This window comes from Marmota marmota, unplaced genomic scaffold, assembly GCF_001458135.2.
Source record: "Marmota marmota marmota unplaced genomic scaffold, marMar, whole genome shotgun sequence".
In the NCBI taxonomy this organism is placed as follows: Eukaryota; Metazoa; Chordata; class Mammalia; order Rodentia; family Sciuridae; genus Marmota; species Marmota marmota.
Window position 1 is genome coordinate 61,740,055 of NW_026000174.1, and position 24,307 is coordinate 61,764,361.

A 24,307-nucleotide genomic window follows, 5' to 3' on the forward strand; every position below is an offset into this window, starting at 1 on the left:
AACATCACACAGCTAATCATTCCATACCTCGGGAAAGTCAAACAACAACTCTTAACATTGATTAGCACATTCACTGGTGGGAACAAGTTGGGTAGGGGTGATTGGTTAGTACAAGAGGGGGATTCCTTTGAATTGATTGGTTTAAGCCATGAGGGGAGTACGTGCTGAACTACATGGTTTCCTAACACGTTATCAACCACCATAAACTACTGGGGGGTCATCTGGCATCCTAGGTATTTCCCTGTCTCATGCTGATTGGTGGTTGCTAGGGGGGTTGCTATGGGTCCTCACCTAGCCTAACTGAGTCAGGGACACCTGGCGCTGCAGACCTCTCCTGTTATTTACAAACAACTCAGCAGGGTGGGTATGTGCCTAGGAGTGCTCTGTGGATTTTTCCAAGGACAAGGGTCACGCCCCCTTCCTTAGGACAGGCCTTGAGGTAGAAGCTGGTTTCTCAAAAATGGAGTCACATTAGTTTCTCAGCAGAAAACTAGAGAGGGGGGGGCAGGGACCAAAGCAATTGAAAAAGTAATTCCTTCTCTATTATTAACTAATTTAAATATAAATAAATTGACTTCCCTAACAAAAGATAAGAGACTAGCCGAAAACTCTTCTTTGTTGTTATGTAGTAGTGATTGTTGTTGTCATTATTGGTTTCTTTTACAGTGCTGGGGATTGAACCCAGGGTTGCTTCACCACCGAGTCACTTTTTATTTCACTTTTTTAGATAGGGTCTCACTAAGTTGCTGAGGCTGGCCTTGAGCTTGTAATGCTCCTGCCTCAGTCTCCTAAGTTGCTGGAAGTACAGGTGTGCACCTCTTTGCCTCGCCTGAAAATTTCAAAACATTTAAAACACACCCACTATGTGCTGTTTGCAAGATACACGCTTTAGATTGAAAGTCAGTGAAAGGATGGAAAAAGATATTCTATGCATAATGGTAACCAAAATAAAGTGGGGATGGTATACTTATGTCAGAAAATTTTAATGTCAAATTAAACCCTATCAAAAGAGAAACAGAAGAACATTGCATAATGACAAAAGGGTCTGCTCTGAAAACAGAAATCACAATTATGAATTTATATGCATGCAACACAGTGCACTCAAATCTGTGAAGTTAACGCTGACAAACGTGAGAGGAAGCATGAACGGCAACACAAGAACAGTCGGGGGTTCTAATAGTGCATTTCAATAATGAAGATGAGTGAGGGAGCAAGAGAATTGACCAGCACTGCGGACCATGTAAATGGGACTGCATCAGACTAAAATCTTTAAAAAATATATTTTATTGGTGCATTATAATTGTACATGATAGTAGGATTCATAATGACATATTTGTTCTTACTGAAAACAACTTCATCCCTCGTACCTTCCCTTTCTCTGCCCTCCTCCTTACCCTTGGTCCACTTACTCTGCTCGACTGATCTCCATTCTGTTCCTTTTCCTTTTCACATTGTTATTGGTGCATTAATCTAGTCTATTTTTTTATAATTGTTTTAATTAGTGAATTATAATTATATATAAGCAGGATTCATTGTGATATATTCATATATAGACAGCATAATTTGAAGGATATTATTCCCCAGTACTTCCCTATGCCTTTCCCTCCTCCCTCCCTCTCAATTCCCTAACTCTACTCTCCTGGTCTCCTTCCTGCTCATGAGATCTCTCTCTCTCTCTCTCTGACTCTCTCTCTCTCTCTCTCTCTCTCTTTTCTTTTTCTGAATATAAGAGAAAACATTTGACCCCTGACTTTCTGTATCTGACTTATTTCATTTAGCATGATGTTCTCCAGTTCCACCCATTTACCAGCAAAGGACATCATTTTCTTCAACTTCACAGCTGAATAAAACTCATTGTATGTATATACCACAATCTCTTTATCCATTCATCTGTTGATGGGAACTTAAGCTGGTTCCATAACTTGGCTATTGTGAATGGCACTGCTATAAACATTGGTATACCTGTATCACTAGAATGCTGATTTTAGTTCTTTTGGATAAATACCAAGGAGTGGGATAGCTGTTAATATGATGGTTCCATTCCTAGTCTTTTAAAGTAATTTCATTCTGCTTTCTAAAGTGTTTGTATAATTTACAATCTAATTAGCAATGTATAAGTGTATATTTACCCCCACATCCTTGCCAGAATTTATTGTTTTTGAATCCTTGATGATTGCCATTCTGAAATGAGATAAAATTTCAGTGTAGTTTTGATTTATGTTTCCCTGATTGCTAAGAATGTTGAAAATTTTTTCATGTATTTGTTGACTATTTGCACTTCTTCTTTCAAGAAGTGCCTATTTAGTTCATTTATTGATTGGGTTATTTATTGTGTGTGTGTGTGTGTGTGTGTGTGTGTAAGTTTGTTGAGTTTGTTCTAAATACTAATTCCCTGTTGGAAGAAGCTAGCAAAGACTTTCTCTCATTCCGTTAGTCCCTCTTCACACTTTTAATTGTTTCCTTTGCTGTGCAGAAGCATTTTAATTTGATACCATCCTACTTACTGATTCTTGATTTTATTCCTTGAGTTTTAGAGGTCTTGTTAAGAAAGTTGGTGCCTGTGCCAATATATTGGAACGTTAGCCCTATGTTTTCTTTTAGCAGTTGTAGTCTCTCTGATCTAAATCCTAAGTCTTTCATTCACTTTGAGTTTATTGTTGTGCAGGATGAGAGACAGGGATCTGGTTTCATTCTTCTGTAATATGGATATCCAGTTTCCCAGCACCCTTTGTTTAAAAGGCTATCTTTTCTCTAACATATATTTTTGCTCCCCTTATCAGGGAGCAGTTGACTATAACTGTGTGGATTTATCTCTATTCACTATTCTACTATATTGGCCTTTGTTTCTGCTTCTTTCAAACTCAAAATTTTATGTGCAGCAAAAGAAGTAATCAATAAAATGAAATAGTTGCCTATGTATTGGGGAAAAAAATATTTGCAAACCATATGATCTGGTCCGGTGTTAAGAAAAAAAATTATGAAGAACTCATACAACTCAACAGTGAAGAAACACAGAGATGAATTTAAAAAGGTGAAAAATGCCTGAACAGAAATTTTCCCAAAAAGGACACAAAAATAACTATTGGGCTTATTAAAAGTGCTCAATATCATATATATATGATATAATCATCAGGGAAATGCAAATAAAAACTACTCTGCATTACTGCCTTACAATTAATTTTTTATAAAAATGTAAAAAACAATAAATGTTGGTAAAAATGTGGAAAAAAAAGGAACTCTTATACACTGTTAGTAGAAATGTAGTACACTGTTGGTAGAAATGTAGATTGGTATAGCTGTTATGGAAAAATGGCATGGACATTTTTAAAGAAATTTAAAAATATAATTACCATATGACCCAGAAATCCCTTTTGTGGACATATACCTAAAGGAAAATCAATCGCCACTTCAGAAAAACTCTACACTCCCATGTTCATTGCAGTATTATTCCTAGTAGCCCAGATACGGAAGCAACACTAAATGTCCTCTAATGGACAAATGGAAAAAAAGAAACTATAATGTGTGTGTATGTATGTATGCATATACATATGTGTGTGTAAATATAATGTAATATTATTAAGTCCTACAAATAAACAAAATCATGACATTTGTCACAACAAGAATAAATCTAGATGGTATTATATTAAGTGAAAGAATCAAGAGGGAAGAATGTTATGTAAGACATGTATATGGAGAATCTCAAATACATAGAGATCTCAAATACATAGAGATAGAGAACAAAATAGTGGTTACTAGAAGGAGAGAGGGGAAGGGAAAATGTAAGTCAAGGATAAAAGCATAGCACACATGTAGAGTGGCCAGGTTAGAGGTCTCATGTACAACCTGAGGACTTTAAGTAATAAAACTGTACTGTATGAGATTCATGCTAAATAGGATTTTAGCTGCTCTTGCCACACACACAAACAGGTAACTATGCAAAATGATGGTTCTGTTAATTTGTTTGACTACAGTGACTTTTAGTATCTATGTGTATTCCAAAACATCATGTTGTATACATGAAATATACACAATAAAATACATTGTGAAAAATGAGTCGCCCAGCTACCATATACACCTATTATTATACATTTGTTTTTATAATATTTAACATGGTTGTCAGACAGAGATCAAAGAGTCAGCCATGAAAGAACCACTTCAAAATATCTCCTAAAAAGAAGGGACACACGTTGGCCACTAAATAAAGGAGTCATAGAAGAAGAAGGAGAGAGAGAGAGAGAGAGAGAGAGAGAGAGAGAGAGAGAAACATACTATTCTTAAGAACACAACCTGGCAAAATTGAAAGAATCTGACCATTGGCAATAATCCACATGTGAGATGGGACAAGATTTCAAGGAAAAGTAGTAGGTCATCAGTCTGCTCAAAAAAGTGTCACTGAGCATCTAGGGATGGAGCTCAGTGGTGGCCCTGGGTCAACCCCAGCATCACCAGTGGGTGGGTGGGGAGGGGGAATAAAAAGGAAAAGTGTCACTGAAATCCAGAAGTTCAGGAAATTGAACAAGGCCAGAGAGGTCTAGCCATGCCGGCCTGCTGGATCTCAAGGGTAGCTTGATGCAGGGATCATGGTGGTCCTGTGGACCACTCACATGGCTTCTCCAGACCCCAGCAATGCCCACTCCTTTACTCCGGTTACAATTTGTTCTTTCTCTCTTTCTCTGCTCATCCAGCCAAACCACAACCACCGACACTAGCTTCTGTTGAAGGCCAGCTTCAGAGGTGCACAGTTCCACTGGTTCCAGTCACAGGGCATGGGGACATGATGCAGACTTTGACTCATTTTCTGTATGATTTTGTTGGCTTTCTCCGTATGGTTATACACAGGGAAGCCAAGCTTCTCTTGAACCTGGGTCTGAGTATATATTATATAGGAGACAAGGCCTTGGGCCCGGCACTCAGGCACAGCAGCTGCCATTCGCATCTCCCCAGTCTGGTCCATTAGAGCCCATGACACAGGGGTCCCTTCAGGCCCCAGAAGACAGGAGCTGGGGAAGGCCAGGATACAGCGCTCAATGAATCTCTGGCTTCTTTCATTGCCACCAAAATGCCAGAATTTATTCACCAAAGCAGCATGCGTAATATCCAGCGATGAGAGTTTAAACATCTCTTGGTTCCTGTTGAGAAAAAGGGAAAAGAACAGGCCATAATATCATGCACACTTATGAGGCATTTTATTTATTTGAGAGGCATGTAGGAACACAGGTAATGGAATAGTCTCAGCAGCCAAGCTGGGATCATAATCCTACTAACTGTGGGATCTCAGGCAGGTAACTTAATATTTCTCTGCCTCCACCTCTTATTGCATAAAATGGTAATATTAATTTCAAAAGACAGAAATGCATTCAGTGCCACAAAACACTAAAGAACTCCACAAAAATTAAGTATTGTTCTCAACATTGCTTTGGCTCTCCACATAATATAGACCTGATGATTTCAACCCTATTTTACAGATAAGTGGGCGAACAGAAAAAAAAATGCCTATAAGAAGAACATTCTAGCAAGCAGTAAAGCCAGAGCTTAGAATCTTAGAATCTTAGGGTGTGTGTATTTAGTGGTCCTTGACCACCATGTTGAACACTTGGGAAAGCTGAAGTCCTGAGAGGTACCCATATGGACTTCAGATGGCTCACATAATGGAATACTGAAGTCTGAAGATCTCTTTGGTAGAGGAAAGAGGTTTTGAGAGGCATCTTGCAAAGATCCCACTATGTGGGAATAGAAGATTTAGACTTAAATCATAGTTATGGCCTTCACCATCCATGTAGTAAACAAGCCACATCATGGAGGGTCCTGCTCTCTGTTGGGAAATAGGAATGATGCCTCCTACCCTGACTATCTCATAGGATGTGTAAGAGGATTCAGTAAGGTTCTAGACCAGGAGGTGCTCTGCAGGCTTCAATTCACTTTGCAATGTGAATAAAGCTCTTCTGGGCATATTATCACACCGAGGGCAAGACATTGATCATCTACAGATAAAGTTGCTATCAATGGGTTCTACTTCATATTACACTGGAAATTAATGGAGGAAAATATATGATTATTTCAAGTTCTTTATATTGGAAAACATTTTGTCTGTGAAGTGGATTCATTAAATGCATATCTATTAAGAACCTACTATGTGCATTATTCCGGCTATGGAGAATATGTTAGTGAACAATATAGAGAAGATTCCTGCTCTTATGAGATTTTAAGTGGGTCAGGGGAGGCTCTTCAAACAACAGGTAGATAAATACCCAATAAAGTGTTTTCAGGTAACGATAAGTCTGATAAAGAAAGTTAAAATTGGATTTCATCATGAAGAATTATGACCGGGGTGATATTACCCATATTACCCATGGCAATCTCAAAAAACTGTCAAAGGAAATAAATTTTGAGAGAATGAAGAGCAATAACAAAAAAAAGAGATAACATGTGGAGATCTGAGGAAGGATGTTTGAGGCAGGCAAAGAGCAAGTTCAGTGGTGCAGAGGCAGGAGCAAGAGCATGAGGTCAAATGGCATAAGGAAGGCCAGAGCTGCTGAGTGAGCAGCAAGGTCAAGGTGACATCCAGGAGGTGAGGGTGCAGGTCTTGTGGGCTCTATAAAGAGTTTGCATTTTGTTCAAGATGAGGTGAGAAATGGTGGCTTTTAAGCAGGTGATCATCCAGGAGTGGGACTCTGGGAGGTGAGAGAGAACGCAGGGAGGGAGGTTGGGAAGACACTCTAGTGACATGTGAGCAGTGCAGAAAGAGCATCTTTAATCACACTCACTTGATCCGGGGTCCCCCAGATTCAGGACGTAAGTTCTTCGTATCCACCAGGAAAGGCACCAGTTTCCTTGCTGTCTGAGGCATCATGTACAGAATGCACTGTGTTCTCTTGACCTGGACCGAGTTAGCAGCAGCAAGACTTTGTATCACCTCATCCAAGCTGGACTGTGAACCTAGGAGGGAGGAAGGAAGGAGAGAAGTAACTGTGTGCAAGGTACAAGAAGGGGCCCAGAGGAACCATGCCTCACTCTTGCTTCTGGTAATGCCACCAACAGTGTGATGTGACCAAGTCACTCCCTGGAGCAGGTTTTCTCTTATACAAAAATAGTACCAGAAATGCTGGCTGTCACTCTGAAATCAAAGGAGAGGAATATATAATTCATAGTAACCTATCTTTTGCAGTACAGGAGATTGAACCCAGGGCCCTGCTTATGCTAGAAAGATTCCCTAGCACTGAGCTAAACTCCCATCCTGTAGAAGCCTATGTTGATTGTGCACATGCCCACGTATTTGTCTGCTAATTCATTTAATCCTTACACCGACCCTGTGTTTTAGGTTCCTCATTTTCACTTATGAGGAAACAGCAATAGGTATATTACATCACTTTAAAGATCACAAAGCAGGAGGCAGAGCAAGGATGCACCCTTTAGAGTCTGACTCTAGAGGGCAGGTTTATAATCACAGCAGGTATCCTCCTTGGTGACCTGGGAGCTTCTCTATGACACTAGGAGCTGTATTCTTATTCCAGGAATGGAAGACCAGAAGACAGTCTCTGCTCTCACACCCAATATTCTGAGGGATGCTGAATATGTTGCAAAATATATTTTGAATCTTCAGCTTACAAGAAATTACCTTGCTCAAGAGTTACTAATAACAACCACATAGTGCACAATATGTGAATTCTACTCCCCTGCAGAGGTGGTGACAGTCAATACGAGTAATGAACACTAGGTTGAGATTCTGAGACTTGGGGGAAGAATTTTGGGGAATGTGCTTGAGGTGAAAAGTGGTCCTACAGGTAGACACAGGGTCTAGCAGCCAGCACATACCCCAGTCCCCTTACTTTGGATCTGCAAATGTTGTTTCCAGTTAATGACATCTGATAAGGCAAGAGATTCTTGACAGCTCTTGAGCTCCTTAGACTAGATTTGATAGATGTTGGTGTAGTGATCAAGGTCATCTGTCATGTCCTGTTTGGTTGGGTAACAGGGAATAAGTCAATTTGATCATCCCAAGAGATTTCAATATTTGTGTCTAACACTTCCTTATACTATTACATTATATGGTTAAATATGTTTTCTTCACATATTATCATCACTCCTGAATCATTAAATCAGGCAACCAAGCTAAGAAATCCATTAAATTTATGTTAAAAAAGTGTTGTGAATCAAAAGTGTGTTCCATTACAGTTTCAAATCAACCAAAGACATACAAAAGAAGCACTTTTCCTTAATTTTGGAATCTTCAGGAGGAAAAGGAAAAATCGTATTATTAAAAGCAAGCTCCAGTTGCAAGAACAAATCTTACTCTTTTAAACAGTCTCAGAACAAAAGCATTTTGAACTTATAATATTAAATGAACATGGGTAGCATCATATATAAATTTTTATCTATACACGGTAAAGGGATACAGAATGAGAATCCATGGTGTCTCTAAAACATAAACCCCAAACACTAGTGTTAATGAAAATAATTTATATTCCTAGCAAAATCAAAACACAGAATTTGTTCACAAAGTCCTTCTCAAAGTTAGTAAGTTAGAGTGGGGATAATTTGAAGCTGAAGAAAGGTCCAGATAACAAATACCCAGCTATTATAGAACAGTTGCAAAATTTTGCATAGAAATGCACTCAGAACTCAGCAATAATATCACTAGCACTCAGTATTTTTATATAACATTCAAAAAGCAAACATGCTTTCATTTTTAGAATTTAGTAAGGAATTTAAATTCATTTTTGTATTCTGTGTTGTTTCTCGGTTTTTTATAAAAACTTCATCGCATATATTTAAGCTAACAAAATGATATTACTGGATGCATATAGATATTAAAATATTTACTGAAGCAAATTAGCAGACCTGAAATCTCACATAGTTACCATTCTTTCTTTCTTTGGGGAGGGGATAACAGCTAGAATTTACTAATTTAGTAGAAAAAAAGTAACATTTCATTGCTCTGGTCTTTACCATACATTGGAAGGTACACGTCTTCATTATTTATATCTGCTAGTTAGATTCCTCTAGCTGATGTCTTTTTGTCTCCTCACCATAAACACACTTCTTATCTGGTTAATGACTGTTATATCTATATAAGGTGGATGTTTAAAAGATTCACATAGAAGTGAGGTTATGTAAAAGTTTTCTGTGATTGGCTTATTTTCCTTAGCAAATGTTGTGCAGATTCATTTTATCAAAACTGGTAAGATCTCCTTATTTTTTTATTAGCACATTATAATTTTATGTAATAGAGGGATTCACGTTGACATGATTATGCAAGCACAGAATATAATTTGCTCCAATTCAGTCCCCAGTACTTCCCCTTTCTCACTCCTCTTTCCTCTTCCATTCCCTTTCCTCTTCTCTACTGGTCTTCCTTCTATTTATTCATAGTTTTTTCTTTAATTAGTTCATTATAGAACCACAAAAACCAATGAAACCAATGGTTAGTTTGATTGTTACCAATGTTGTTTATCTTTTCAAAGAACCAACTCTTTGTTTCATTGGCCCTTTGTATCTTTTTTTGTTTTGGTTTTTAGTTGTCAATGGACCTGTATTTTATTTATTTATATGTGGTGCTGAGAAGCAATCGCAGTGCCTCACATATGCTAGGCAAGCGCTCTGCTACTGAGCCACAACCCCAGTTTTTTTTTTATCTTTTTAATTCTCAGTTTTATTAATGTTGGTTCTGATCATAATTATTTCCTGTGTTCTATTGATTTTGGTTTTAATTTTTCTCTTTCTACGGCCATGAGGTATAATGTTATATTATTTATTTGTTTTCTTTATATTTTTTTAATATAGGAACTCAGATATAAAGTTTTCTCTTAAAACTGCTTTCATACTATCCCAGAGATTTTGATATGTTTTATCTATATTTTCATTTGTTTCCTTTTTCAATTTTTAAAAATTGTTGATGGACCTTTATTTTATTTATATGTGGTGCTGAGAATTGAACCCAGTGCCTCACGCATTCCAGGCAAGTGCTCTACCACTGAGCTACAACCCCAGCCCATTTGTTTCTAAGAATTTTTTATTTCTCTCCTGATTTCTTCTGCAATCCATTCCTCATTTTCAAGTGTATTGTTTAATCCCAAGGTGTTAGAGTGGTTTGTTTTTTATGTTATTGTTGATTTCTAATTTCATTCCATTACGTTCTGATAGGATGCAAGAAATTATCTCTATTTTTGATTGCTAATATTTGTTTTGTGCCTTTAAATATGATCTAATTTACAAAAAATTCCATGTTTTGCTGAGGAGGAAATTATTTCAATTGTCTTATATTCTATGAATGTTTTTTAGGTCCACCTTATAAATAGTATTTTTTAGTTCTGAAGAATTTTGACTTGGTTCATTTTGATGATCTATGAAATGGTGAGAGAGGTGAATTGAAATCACCCAATATGATTATAATGTGGTCTGTTTGGTTCTTTATATTGAATAGGGTTTGTTTTATGCATGTAGGTCCATAGTTGCTTTAGGAATAAATATTTACAATCATTATTTCTTCTTGTTGGACGATTCCCTTAATAAGTACTTCTTTGTCTCTTCTGATTAATTTTGGCTTGAAATCTACTTTGGCTGATATGAAAGTAGCTACCTCTGCTTATTTTCTGTTTCTATTTGTATATTATATCTTTTCTCATCCTTTTGCCTTCAGTCTGTGGATGTCTGCCTATAAGGTGAGTTTCTGGTAAACATCATATGGTTGGGTCTTGTTCTTTAATCCAATCTGCCAATCTATGTCTTTTGATTGAAGAATTTAGACCATTTACATTCAATATTATTATAGAGAGATGATTTTTTTTTAATTTCCTGCCATTTTGACTTATTTCTAATTCTTAATTCAGACTTGATTTCCCTTTAATTGATTATTCTTCTGGTGTTATTCATCCCTATACATGCTTTCATTTTTATTTTTTATTTCTTCTGCATGAAATATTTCACTGAGTATAATTTATGAAGAATAATTTTGCTGTATATAGTAACCTTGGTTGGCACCTATTTTTCTTTCAAAGACCACATGTATTATTCCAAGCCCTTCTTAATTTTAGGGTCTGGGATGAAGAGTCAGTTTAAGTCCAAATTGGCTTACCTATAAATGTGACCTGCTCTTTTGATTTTTAAAATTCTATCCTTATTCTGTATGTCAGGCATTTACACTATAATGTTTCTTGGAGAGGATTTTTTTTATTATGCCTATTTGGGGTTCTATCTGATTCTTGTTTTTTTGATTTCCATCTTATCCCTAAGATTTGGGCATTTTTCCAATACTATTTCATTGAAAAAGTTGTACTTTCCTTCAATTTGTATTTTGGAGCCAACTTCAACCTCAATGATTCTTAAATTTGGTCTCATAATGTTATCCCAGTTTTCCTGAATATTCTGGTCACGGTCTCTTAACATCTTTTCTTCATTGTCAACTTTATTTCAAGATAATATACTTTGTCTTCAAGGCCTGAGAATCTGTCTTCAAATCTATTAGTGACGCTTTCCATTAAATTTTTAAATTGATTTATTGCATCTTCCATTTTCAGTATTTCCATTTGGTGCTTTCTTAGAACACCTATCTCTTCTTTGAAATTAACTTTTACTTCCTGTATTTTGTTTCTAAGTTCACTTCTTACATCTTCTTTTAGACATTGAACATTTTAACTATGAACTTTCTAAATTCTTTCTCAGACATTTCTTCCACTGGTGTCAATGGGATCAGTTATTGACGTGCTGTGGGCTATTTGGGGTGGTTTTCATATATAGCATGTATATCCACCATCTATGACTATCACTTCTTCTTTTGTATAACAATGCAGTGAGCTTTTTTTCTCTTAAGAACTCCAGGCTGCATGAATATTCAGATATTTATACTTACTCTCAATGTGGTCTGTCCTCTGCTATTCCCAGTATCAGGTTTGCTTTGAGAGAAAGAACTAAACCCTATTTACTTCAAACACTTCAGGGCAAAGTTACATACTAATAAACCTCAGGAAAAACAAAGACTGGTTGATATTGTTCTTCACAGTTCCTTTAACCCAGGTATACAGTTGTAGCAATGTTCTTCAAGAGGTCGAAAAATTATTTATTAAAGACGGGAAAATGGCTATTGCATTATATAGGGGCTGAAAAGGGGAGGAGAGAAAATTGGGTAAAAGAAGAGAGAAAGAAAAAAGATAGAAAAGAATAATACAAACCAAAGTAAAAAGAAGATAAATATGGACGAGGAGGGAGGATTTGAGGCAGTCGCAGGCAATGTAAAAGGGAAGGAAGTGCTAAGTGGAACAAGTGTAAACCAAAGCTAGGGAAACAAAGAGAGTTATTCCAATTAATGTTTAAATCCTCAGAAGAAAGGCAGTCAAATACTAGGGGAAAATAACTCTGTAATCAAAATGAAGAGTAATATATGTATGACCAAAGTTGGCCTTTGAGCTATTTAGAGTAAACCATACCAAGGTAGAGACATCTTACTGAGTCTTCCAGGTTTGGTTTTCATCAATATGTGAGACCTTCAGATGATGTTCATCACTCTTCAGCTCTGGTCCCCCAGAGGGGCAGGGGCAAAGGAGCCACTCCCCTGGTTGCTATGGACCTCCCACCAGATGGTCCTTTTTCCTCAACCCAGGGGTCTGAGGCTGATATTTGAGGGGTACTGTGCTGCATCTGCTGGCGGTGTCTACTGGGTGCCAGGGCACAGAATGCAGGTCTCAGGGCTGCTGCTTTGACTTCAATGGAGTCCCCATGGACCTGCTCCCCTCCCTCCCCTCCACAGGACCCTTTTCAAAGTGGCATAGAGCCTGGTGGTTGTCTCTAAGTGTGGGACCTGTGATTGTGAGTTCTCTGCGGGTGGTCTCTGATGCAAAAGCATCCCTCCTGACCAAAGCAAATCACAGATCCCTGGGGCGCCATCCCCGTGATTGGGAAAGAGACTCGGCCTGCAGTCTGCCTATGTCCAAACTTACTCCTCACAGTTGTAAATTACACGTCATTCCTCTCCACTGAGACAGAGACAGTTTTCCTGCCTATGTCCCAGCTCCCACTGCCCACGCCTGTGATCTGCAGTCACTCGTCCCCTCTGCTGCCTGGCACAGAGACAGTTGTTCCCCCTGCACTGTGTTCTCACTGCCCATGGCTGTGAATTGTGGCTATCTGCTCCCATGTCTGCCTGAGCTCCCAGGGCTGCTGTGTGGAGCACCAAGGTTAGGCTAGAACTTCCCGGGAGTGCATAGCTCTTGGGTTTGCTCCATCCCATTCCTCTTGTCTGTGATGAGGGGGAAGGGATTTCAGCAGCTTTGTTAGCAACAATACTCTACAAGTTCCTTCTAGACCAATCACTGCAAAGGTGTTCCTCTGGATTGGTTTTTTTTTTTTTTTTTTGCTATCTGAAAGTGGGGAGACACTGAGTTGATTGAATTTCTTCTAGGGAGTAGGGCTAGATGTGAATTCTACAAAACTGCAGCCATGACCAGGATGACTTTCCATCCACAAATTGGGTTAAACTGCTTCATCTCCGTCACTGACTTTCCAGCTCCTATCCTGTTCTGATTTGTTCAGCTGCTGCTCAAGAAGCTTTCCGGTCCCTCTTTCTCTTTGTTGCTGCTCCCTCCTCCCCCACCCCCGCCTCGGGTCTAGGTTCAGGGTTAAAGAACTCTGTCCTTATTTTCTGTTCTGATAACCAAACCTCAAGTCTCTCCAAAGCTCAGGTTGTCCCATACTGAGTTTTATTCTGTTTACTCGGTCACCCGTCTCTCTAGTCAGGTCTTCTTTCACTGCCTTCTTTCTGGGCTGTGGAGGGCTTGGAGGTTGCTGCTTGATCTGCATCTTCTGATATTGATTTCATTTCTTTTGGGGGCTAAATTACATTCTATTATGTATGTGTGTGCGTGTGTGTGTGTGTGTGTGTGTGTGTGTGTGTGTGTATCAATTTATCCATTCATCTGTCCATGGACCCTCGGGTTATTTCCATATCTTGGCTTTTATGACTAACGCTATAATAAATATGAGGAGTGCAGCTATCTTTACACAATGGTGATTTCATTTCTTTTGATACATGGCCAGAGAGGAACTGCTAGGTCAAATGGTAGTTCTAATTTTATGTTGAAGAACTTTCATTCTATACTTAAGCTGTTACAAATTTTTGCCAAGAAAGAATATTGGATGTTGTCAAAAAAAGCAAACAAACAAACAAAAAAATGTTTCCACCTCCCTTGAAACGGCCATGTGTTCTTTATCTATTAACATGACGTATTACGGTGATTGATTTGCTTGTGCTAACCCAGTCTTACATGCCAGGGATAATATCACTGGTCACAGTGTATACATCTTTTGACGTATTATGTAATTTAGTTTGTTAATATTTCATTGAGGATTTTTACTTCAAAATATTCATCAGAGTAAATGGCCAATAGTTTTCTAGTGACATCTTTTTTTTTAGTTTAAAGGTAATGGTAGTCCTCCCACAGTATATTTGGAAGTATTCCTTCAAGCTCTATATTTTGGAAGAATTCAAGGAGCACTGGTATGAATTCTTCTTTGCATGTTTGGTGGAATCCAGCTGTGAAGCCATCTACTCCTGAGTTTTGGTTTCTTAGGAGTTTTTTTTTTTAAATCACTTCTCCAATCTCTTGATTTGTTGTCTATTTCTTCCAGAGTTAATATCGGTAGGTTGTATTTTTTTAGACATTTATCTGTTTCCTCCAGAATATTCAATTTGGGGCAAATGATTATTCATAATAGTTTCTTATAATCCTTTTTATTTCTGATGTGTCTGCTGCAATATTATTAGTTTCATTTTGAGTTTGAGTCTTCCCTCTTTTTTACTTAGACTAGTATTGTCAATTTTGTTATATTTTCAAACAGACCTACTCTTAGTCTTATTGGTTCTCTCTATAAATTTTTGATTCCTTATTCAATTTATTTCTTTTTGGATGTTTGTATTTCTTTCCCCCTGCTAACTTTGGGTTTAGTTTGTTCTTCTTTTCTAGTTTCTTGAGGTATAACATTAGATTATTTATTTGGATTCATTCTTTTTATGAAAAGCATTTTTGCTATCATTTGCTATTAGAACTGCTTCTACCAAACTTAATGGGATGCAGCATGTAGTTAGTTGTAGCTTGCTTTCTTACCCATTCATCCACTCCATGTTTGGATGGGGATATTTGATCCATTTGTATTTAAGGTTATTATAGAAAAGTAAGAACTTCTTATTGTTGTTTTATTTGATTTCTGATTGTTTTTCTCATCTTTTCTTCCTTGCTTCCACTCTTATTGTCTAACTTTGTGATTTGATAATATCCTATAGTGCTAATTGTGATTACTCTCTCTTTATTGGTCCTATAGCTGCTGTAGTTTGTGATCATTAGGAGGTTTGCAGAAAACATTTTATACCTTTTTCTCTATTTTTTAAATTTGCTCAAATTAGTTATACATGACAGTAGAATGCATTTTTAGACATTGTACACAAATGAAGCATAACTTCTCATTCCTCTGGCTGTACATGGTGCTGAGCCACACCACTAGTGTACTCATACACATATATAGGGTATGATGTCTGTCTCATTCTACTGTTCTTCCCATCTGCACTGTCCCAACCCTCCCCTCTGCACATCTTATGCTGTTAATGGCTATTTACAGCTGATAACAACTAGTCTTCTGTCACTTACAAAAACTCTAGACTTTTATTATACTTCCCACAATTAATGTTCTTGATGTTACAAACAGCATCTTTTAACCTTGTATATTCCTTAACAACACCCTGTAGTTGTTTTTTTCTTGATTTTATGTCTCAACATTCATACATAGATAGGTGTAGGATCTACACATCACAAATACATTATTGAAGTATTGAGGAGTTCACTGGGTATCTACTTCTAATTGTGAGTTTTACTTTTATATGTACACATAGTAATTATTATTACCTCTTTGCTTCTGCTTAAAAGCACTACATGGTTATATTCCATTTGTTAATGTTTTATATCAAAATGATACTATATGGTTAAGCTTTATATTTTTGTATGCATGAATTTTCAATGTGTTAAAATGTATTTGTATTTAAAGTGTATCAATCACTTTGCTTGTTATTTTTCAAAGCGTAGCACTGAAAATATACATCTTAAATATTGTAAATTGTTTCTCTTATTTCTCTAACATTCTTTACATTTAACTTCACATATTGTAGGAGTTATTTTCTCAGCTTACAAAATGTTCCCCTACTCTTGTCATTATCTCAAGACCTATTGAACATCACAATTCAGTTTTGATGGAATGCCTACTTGCAAGTCTTTTTATCCTTTCCCTACAACCAACCTCTGAAATCACTGATTTTAATCAACTTTGAATCAGAACTACTTCTTCGTCTAAAGTATAATCTTAACACAAAAACAACTTCCTACAACATAAGTGCTCTTGTGTGCTCTTGCACATTTTCACACCATATTGCAATTCTTCTGCTTTTCTGTGATCTCATTGAGATTGTGATCTCATTGAGATTGAGATTGTGATCTCCAGGCTGTGATCTCATTGAGAACAAGACTAGAGGACCACCACCGTGATTCCTTTCTGTTTCCCTGGGGTCCACCATACTTCCTTCCAGGTTCATGTCACACACACAGCAAATACAAACAAAGTCATTGTCATTCGACCCCAGACAACTTACCTGCTCCTGAGGGCGCACAACTACTGTGTTAAAATCTGGCCATTTGTCCACCAGGGCCTTTAGCTTGAATGGGTTCCCCTGGTTTATGTGGAAGACAGTTCCATAGACCTAAAACGTTTCAACAACATGAGAATCTGCACATTACAAAGGAACAGCCAGGTGCCTTGTTTAACCCCAACAAGCCTTATTCCTAGGAATCAGGGTTTGTAACTAATAGATCGTGTACTAATAGATCGTGTAGTCTTCAGGATGTATATCATTACCCTAAGCAAAACCAAACAGATTTTTGCATAAAATCATGAGAATATTTTATATATATAAATACCAGATAGATAAAATAAATAATGCTCACTCTTACATTGTAGAGTTTTTACTGGTACATTATTAACTTTTAAATTTTTATTAGTACATTATAATTATACATAACTGTGGGATTCATTGTGATATATTTGTTACATGTGTGCCTAATTGGTCCGTATTATATAGAATTTAGTTTTATATTTTTTCCAAATTCTTCCATTAATTTACATATACACATAAAATTTATAAACAATAAAATTAATAAGTTTAATATCTATTTTCTTGCATTCTATATATATGTATATGTATATGAATACACACATATATATTTGGAGATACACATGGGAAAAAACCTTTACATAGAGATTAAAGATATATATTTTTATATATCATATGTGTTACATATATATCACATATATGAGATATATATATATATATATCTCATATATGTGTCACTTATGGTCTCACTGACTGGGCCAGGCTGGCTTTGAACTTGTCTTAGCTATGCCCCTCCACACAGTGACTGGGATTATAGGCATGTGCCATCATACTGGGGGATTTCTGCTTGATTTTTGAATGTGCCTTGAGTTCTCAGGAAAATCTCCATGTTTATGATATGATGTATATTTTAAATGTTTTTATGCTTGATTTGATAGTATTTTGTTAAGAATTTGTTTCTCATCTATGTTAATGACAGATGCAATTCTGTAGTTTTCTTATCTATTTCTGGTTTTGTTATTAGGGTAATTCTGGACTCACAAAATGAACTTGAAGATACTCTCCCATCTTTGTTATATCCTGAACGAATTTGTGTAGAACTGGTGTAATTTTTTTCTCATATGTGTGGTAGTGATTGCCAGTGAAGCCACCCAGATGGGAGATTTCTGTGTTGGAAAGTTTTCATTTCCATACAGAGAGTAATTCACGTAACATATTCCTCTTCAATGACCTTTGGTAATGTGTGCTTTTCACAGAATAAATGCTGAAACCTATGAATGCAGCACTGATAACAGTAGGCACATTTTATTTATTATTATGCTTATAATGTCTATGGATTTGCAGTAGTGTTTTCTATTTTATTCCTGACATGTAATCTGTGTCTTCTTCTTTCCTGGTCAGTTTGGTTACAATATTATCAACATCATTTGATACTTATAAGAACCATAATTTGGATGTGTTGGGTTTTTGTGTTGTTTTTCTGCACTCACATTCTTTTATTTTTTAAAAAATCTGTTTATTGTTCAATTTCCTTCATTCAGCTTGGTAAAGGGTTAATACCCGCCTACTTTTTTAAGTTTCTAAGGTGAGAATTTAAATCATTGAATTGAGAGCATTCCCATTTTTAGTCTCATTTTTTAGTATAAGCAGGTAATGCTACATTTTTTTTTTTCTCACAATGTTCCACCCTCACCTTTAAGGACTCGGGGAGGCTCTTCCTTAAGGACTTCTCTAGCATCTGCAGCATCTGTGGACTTTGCAAAGGAAACATCTTGGCAGGTGCTTTAGGCTAAAGAGAAGATTGAGAAACATCATGAAATGAGAAGGCAGTTCTAGTTAATGTCGTGAGCTATATTCCTGCTGTTCCAATGTGCCTACTCACTAAACTTCTAATGCCGAGAAAGAATAGGATTGGTGGCAGGTACAGATGCCTCCTTCTGAAATAACTTTTACTACAACTCCTTAAGCTTTTAAAAATATTTATAAACATTTGTTTTCATTCTGTATCACCTAGAATTCCAACAATTAAGGATACACTAAGATAAACAGATCTGTTCTCTTCACATACATGAGCATTGATACAGACCATTTCCTACACTCTCCAATAGCTTGTTTCTCTCCCATGCCCACCAATCCCTTTTAGACTTCCAGCTTCAAGCAATCATTAAGCTGCTTTCCATCCCTATAATTTTCTTTACAAAATGTCAACTAAGTGGAATTATTTCATATGTAACTTCTGGGACTGGTTTATTGTATCAAATCTAAGCTGCTGTGCAATTCAATAGTACATTGCTTTTTATTTCTGGAAAGTCTTCCATTGCAGGGATTGCACAGATGAATTCCTTTATTTATCAATTCACCTGCTGAAGGACACTTGGGTTTTTATAGTTTGGGATGGTTCTTAATTAAAGTTACAAATAACATCAATGTACAAGTCTTTGCATGGCTATATGTTATTATTTCCCTCAGAGTGCACTTCAGAGTTGCATGGTAAGTAAATGTTTCACTTTATAAGAAACCGCCTTTTTCCAAATTGGCTACACCATTTTACATTCTTATTGCAGTATGTGAGGGTTTCATTTGCTCTATATTATCTCTAGCATATCTGCAGGTTATTTTTTTTCTATACAGCCATGTTCAGGAATCATTGATGTCATGGGCAAAATCCTCAACAATATCCTTCAAATCAGTATCCAAGAAGGTTCATAGAACTAGTTCTCAAGGCCAAATGGGTAAAGCTAAAGTATATTTCAACAGATGCAGTTCTCTGAGTGACTGACAATGGTAAACTTTACTCAAGCGCTATAATTCAACAAAATAACAACGGTCAAAAAATTGCTCCATTCAATTTGAGACTACTACTTAGACAGGATTCCCCAATTTCCTTCTTGCTGACCTAGAACAAGGCCAAATGTGGACCCTTCAATGCCTCATACTTTGCTTCACAAGGATGAGCTGAACTGCTAATACCCATTAATAAATAAGACAATACTTGTCAACCAAAATTTCATTCCTTTGCTCTCCTTCCCCCAAGCCAAATCATCTACAATCCCTGTTTAACAGCTCCCAGCAAAAATAAGCTGGACACAGGGTAATATGTCCTCTGAGCCTCTATTGATACACCATCCCTTAGTTCACTTCCCCACCCTGAGACCTCCCTGCCCTGTCCATTTCCCCTTCAGAAATGCTTAACTAAACTGTTCATGCTCACTGATCCATCAGAACAAAAGTTTTTGTTAGCTAACTTGATCACACTGTAATTTTCTGCTCCTCGCAGGACTCTGAACTTTGACTTACCCTCAGCCTGAGTTCTGGCATGCAGAAAGTTCCACCTTACTATGAAAATAACCTCTCTTGCTCACTTCTCCCTATAAAACAAAAGACCTTTTCTTTTCTAACTTTCATATGTTTCTAGATATTATGGTCTGAGAAGTCTCCCTAACACAACCGTCTCCCCCCCCCACCCCGTTTTGCAATAATCCTTTAAATAAAATTTCTCCTTGCGGAAGTCTGAAATGTCTTTTTAAACAAAACTTTGGTACAGCTTCATTTTAAGTTAAATTGACTTTTGTTAGTAAGCTGAGCATCACTCTTTATTCATTCATTCATTCATTCATCAATCTGTCCACTTATACAATGAATCTTGTTTGAGAACTTAGTACAGTGGCTTTGTAAGGTACCACCTTGGCCAGGCAGAATAGTATTTCCTGAAATCCATTTAACCACTGGTTTGCAGGTAGCGTGGGCCACAAGAGAGATTTTTGTGAGATAATTGGAGGCAAATAGGAGCAGCAGCCATTTTGGTAGCTCACCTCTTCATGCAAGGATAGGCTGCCAGCTACTTCATTGTCCCCCAGATCTACATCAACCTCTCTCATGCTGGCCAAGTGTATGCATTCAGCTCCATAAGGAAGGAGCCTGGAAGGACACCCACTGCCAAGGCCACAGTCAGCAAAAACTGCAAGGTTTTGGTGCCCTGTAAGCTCCAGTGTGTGTTCTCACACTTTAAATAAATCTTCCTTTCCCAACACTTGTGCGCACTTTAATCTCCAGTAACAGAAAAGAAGGATTAGCCTTCTAGAAACTGCTTAACTAGCACACAGCATTGCATAAGGTCGAATCCTTATAACAAATCATCTATTTCTGATCCTGTATTTTGATTCTGACTGATACACATACACTGGTAAATGCTCTGAGCAACTGTGAGCTTATAACAAACCACAGTAGATGTTTCCTATTGTCTAAGAACTCATACTCTAATAAGGGAAATAAGACATACAAAACTAAAAAAAAAATACTATAGAGAAAGAATTAAATTTATATGTGTGTGAAACAGGGGTATAGAATTCAACACATTCCAAGGTAGTGTTCTTGATATGGAAATCATTCATATAGTCTAATGTGTCATTTTTTTTATTACCAAGTTATATGTGAAACCAATTCACCCACCCTATCTCCATTTCTTATCTCTTCTTGAACTTTGCTCTCTCCCTAAACCTAAGGGTTGGATTTGTACAGTGTATATTGCTAAAAAATATGAAGAAGCAGTTCTGCATTTGACTTACTGCAGCACAACTGCTGTTATCTGAAGAATGGGATCACAGGATGCTTTTCCTTGTCCGTTGGAGTCTTTGGGAATGCTGGTCCTTTTGGGGTGATGAACTAGGATCTGTACTGGGAGAAACACGGCTGATGTTAGTTTCTATTGGCTCCAATTACCAAAGATGTCACTCTACGTTTTGGTCTATGGCTTTAACGTATTGGGAGAAGCTTGGACTAATGAACGTTTTAGTTTTTTTTCATGTGTGTTTCCCCAAGATTTTTTGTCAGTCATTTGGGGATAACAACAATAGGTTTTTCAACAGACCTAGTGCTCCCTTCGTGATATAAGGGAAGAAGAGTCTTAAACAAACCCACTGAGGCAGAGGCTGCATTCTGAATGTAGTTTCTGGGGAAGAACCTGGGCCTGGTAGGAATTGTTTGTTTTTTGTAAATGATTTGTCATTTTGTAGTGATGAGGGCTGAACTCCGGGCCTTGTACGTGTCAGGCAGGCATCTGCAGCCCCTTGTAGATGATTGTTTAACCACTAAGTGCTGACTATTCATCTCATCTATAGTCTCTCTCTTCCAGATAAGACCAAAGAACATTTCTTTAATGCAATACCTGCTTTAGCACTCTGACTTATCTTCATTTTATTTATGTACTACTCCTACACTACTTTCAAAACCCAGTTTTTCTCCTTTTCCAAAGTCCTAATTAAATGCCAGTTTGTCCCTGATTCATTCCCTCTGAGACACCTCAACCCAAAGAGAATTAGTCATTCTCTTTCTTGAAAATCTGGTAACAATGACTTCTAATTTGTTAATTTCACTGGACAGAAATTATTATTCAAATTATTAATCTGTTCCTTCTCAAAGGTTATCACATTGTCTAGTTCACATTAAGGAATAAGTACATATTTGCTTAATGACGGAATGTATAAAGTATTTGTGTAACTACAACCTTTTAATTAGTCATTTCCCCAATCCAATTAAAAGATTCTTCGTTCAAGAAGTAAGCTATGATATGAATGTTTGTGTCCCCCCTCAATTAACATTTTCAAATACTAGCCTCCAAGGTGATAATACTAACCAGGTAAGAACTTTGGGATTGGTTCATGAGGCCATCCTTTCCACCAAATGAGAACATAGGAGAAAAACATCTTTAAAGAATCAGAAAACAAGCCATCTCTAGACATTGACACTGCTAGCACTAAAATCTTGGTCTTCCCAGTCTCCAGAACTGTGAGAAATAAAGTTTTCTTGTTTGGAAGACATCCAGTATATGGTATTTGGTTCTAGCAGCCCAAAATAGACTAAGATAAATTACCAATTGAAGGCCACTATTGAAAGGCATGGGAATTATTACCAGACACTCCACTGAAATAGCCCCAGAGCACAACAGAAGCACCTGTGCCAGGAATGAAAGTCTCAAGACAGAAGTGCAATATTTGTGAAGGTTAATTTGATATTCTAGCTGGAAAAACCTCAGAAGAAGATTACAAGAAAATACCAAAGTAGAAACTGATACCAGAATGCTGAAGATACAACATTAAAGTATCACCAAGTATATTTATGACAACCTTCTGCACATGTACACACATCCCGAAGACACAAATATGCTGTTTAACTAGTATAATTGACTAAAGCCTGGGGAGACCCAGTGGGGCTGCACACTCTGGCGGGTTGCCAGATGGGCAATGAGCAGAGTCCAAAGGCAGTGGGAACCTTTGACACAGTCCAAGGTGTATTCAAAGAAAACAATTCCAATGAACAAAAAATGCTCTGTGAAAAATTGTGCAAAGCACATTAAACTCAGATTTTATGTGAACGTTTATAGACAACACACATTAAAAATAAAAATTTGGAATGGAAAAACAATGCAGTAACATTATAGAAGAGTTTTTAAAATTGCATTTGTCTTGGTTTTTAAATTAACAACTCATCTCCTCCGTATTCCAGTCCCCATGTGAGAATCCACCTAGTCTCTTTATGACTAAACAGGGCACATAAATTCCCTGTACATCAGTTACCACCCTAGGTAAAGCCAACTGCCTTAGAATGCCACAGAGGATTATGTAAGGTAATGTTTGCATGGCATGTGTACACTTTGTGGCAAATAAATGTCACCTGAGCCAGCATGCTCCTTTCAGGTGCCATTTTAATCTCTGGCTCCCACCCACTGATAGCAAGCTCCCAAATCTCTTCATGTTTATTCATCAATACAGACTCAGACCTGGCTTCATCCAGTGTCAAAAATTTCTGACAGATCTAGCAAAATGCCCTGTACATAGCAGTTATCCGAAAGTGGATTTTCCAATGGAAGAATTTCATTTACCTCTGGAAAAATTCTCAGCCCAAATGAGCTCAAAAATTCTTAACCACATTCAACAGGAGTATTTTGTTCATCCTGCCTCAATAAGGAGATAAAAAGAGATGAGGGGTCTCAGATCATTGATTCTCCTTTGTTCTTACCTGAAATCTGTCTTCTCATTCAGTCTCTGCAGAGGTCTGTAGGGAAAGACCAGAGGCAGCAGACTTTTCCAGAGCATGAAATATATCCTCCGAGGATGCCCGTTTTGAAAGGTACTTTGGTTTTTTTTTTTTCCTAGAAATGCAGTGTTGAGGTTCCTGACAGAACACACACACACACACACCAAACTGTGCAAACTTCTGAGATCTGAGTGTGAGGTCAAGCCCCTCCCTCTGGGTCCCATGCTCAGGGAGGTGGCTCTGTGGCTTGACCAATTCGCCCTGTGCATTCTGAGGCTGCTTTTCAGAAGGCTACACCACTTTCTGTTCCCATAGGCCCAGTCATTACTAAGCAACTCTGAGCTGTGAACCTGTTGGCCAAGAGCTGGGGGTAGGGGGATCTCTACATCAAACTCCTTTGCTTCCCTTCCCTTTCACAGTTAACCTGCAGCAGAAGCAAGCGCTGTCTGTTGTTCATATTTAATGTTTAGAATCAGAGTGTTTTTTCTCAACCATTCATAAAGAAACTTACTCAGAGAGACAAAGGGGTAAGGATCCTATACTTTTTGAATGAGTTCAGTGAACTCCAGTCAAGATAAAAAGAAAGAAAACCACACTCGGACATGTAATTAAACTACTGAAAACCGAATATAAAGA

General features: G+C 37.4%; 1 protein-coding gene across 1 annotated transcript; it reads right to left on the minus strand.

The window, feature by feature from the left end:
• Positions 1–1,266: 1,266 nt before the first annotated feature.
• On the minus strand, positions 1,267–23,949 carry LOC107135858 (glycine N-phenylacetyltransferase-like). Its single transcript, XM_048788897.1, is given in 7 exon segments — positions 1,267–5,129; positions 6,765–6,936; positions 7,827–7,953; positions 16,622–16,729; positions 18,333–18,428; positions 21,205–21,308; positions 23,654–23,949. Coding segments are annotated over 5 exon segments (909 nt in total). The 5' UTR covers positions 18,411–18,428; positions 21,205–21,308; positions 23,654–23,949; the 3' UTR covers positions 1,267–4,705.
• Positions 23,950–24,307: the final 358 nt, after the last annotated feature.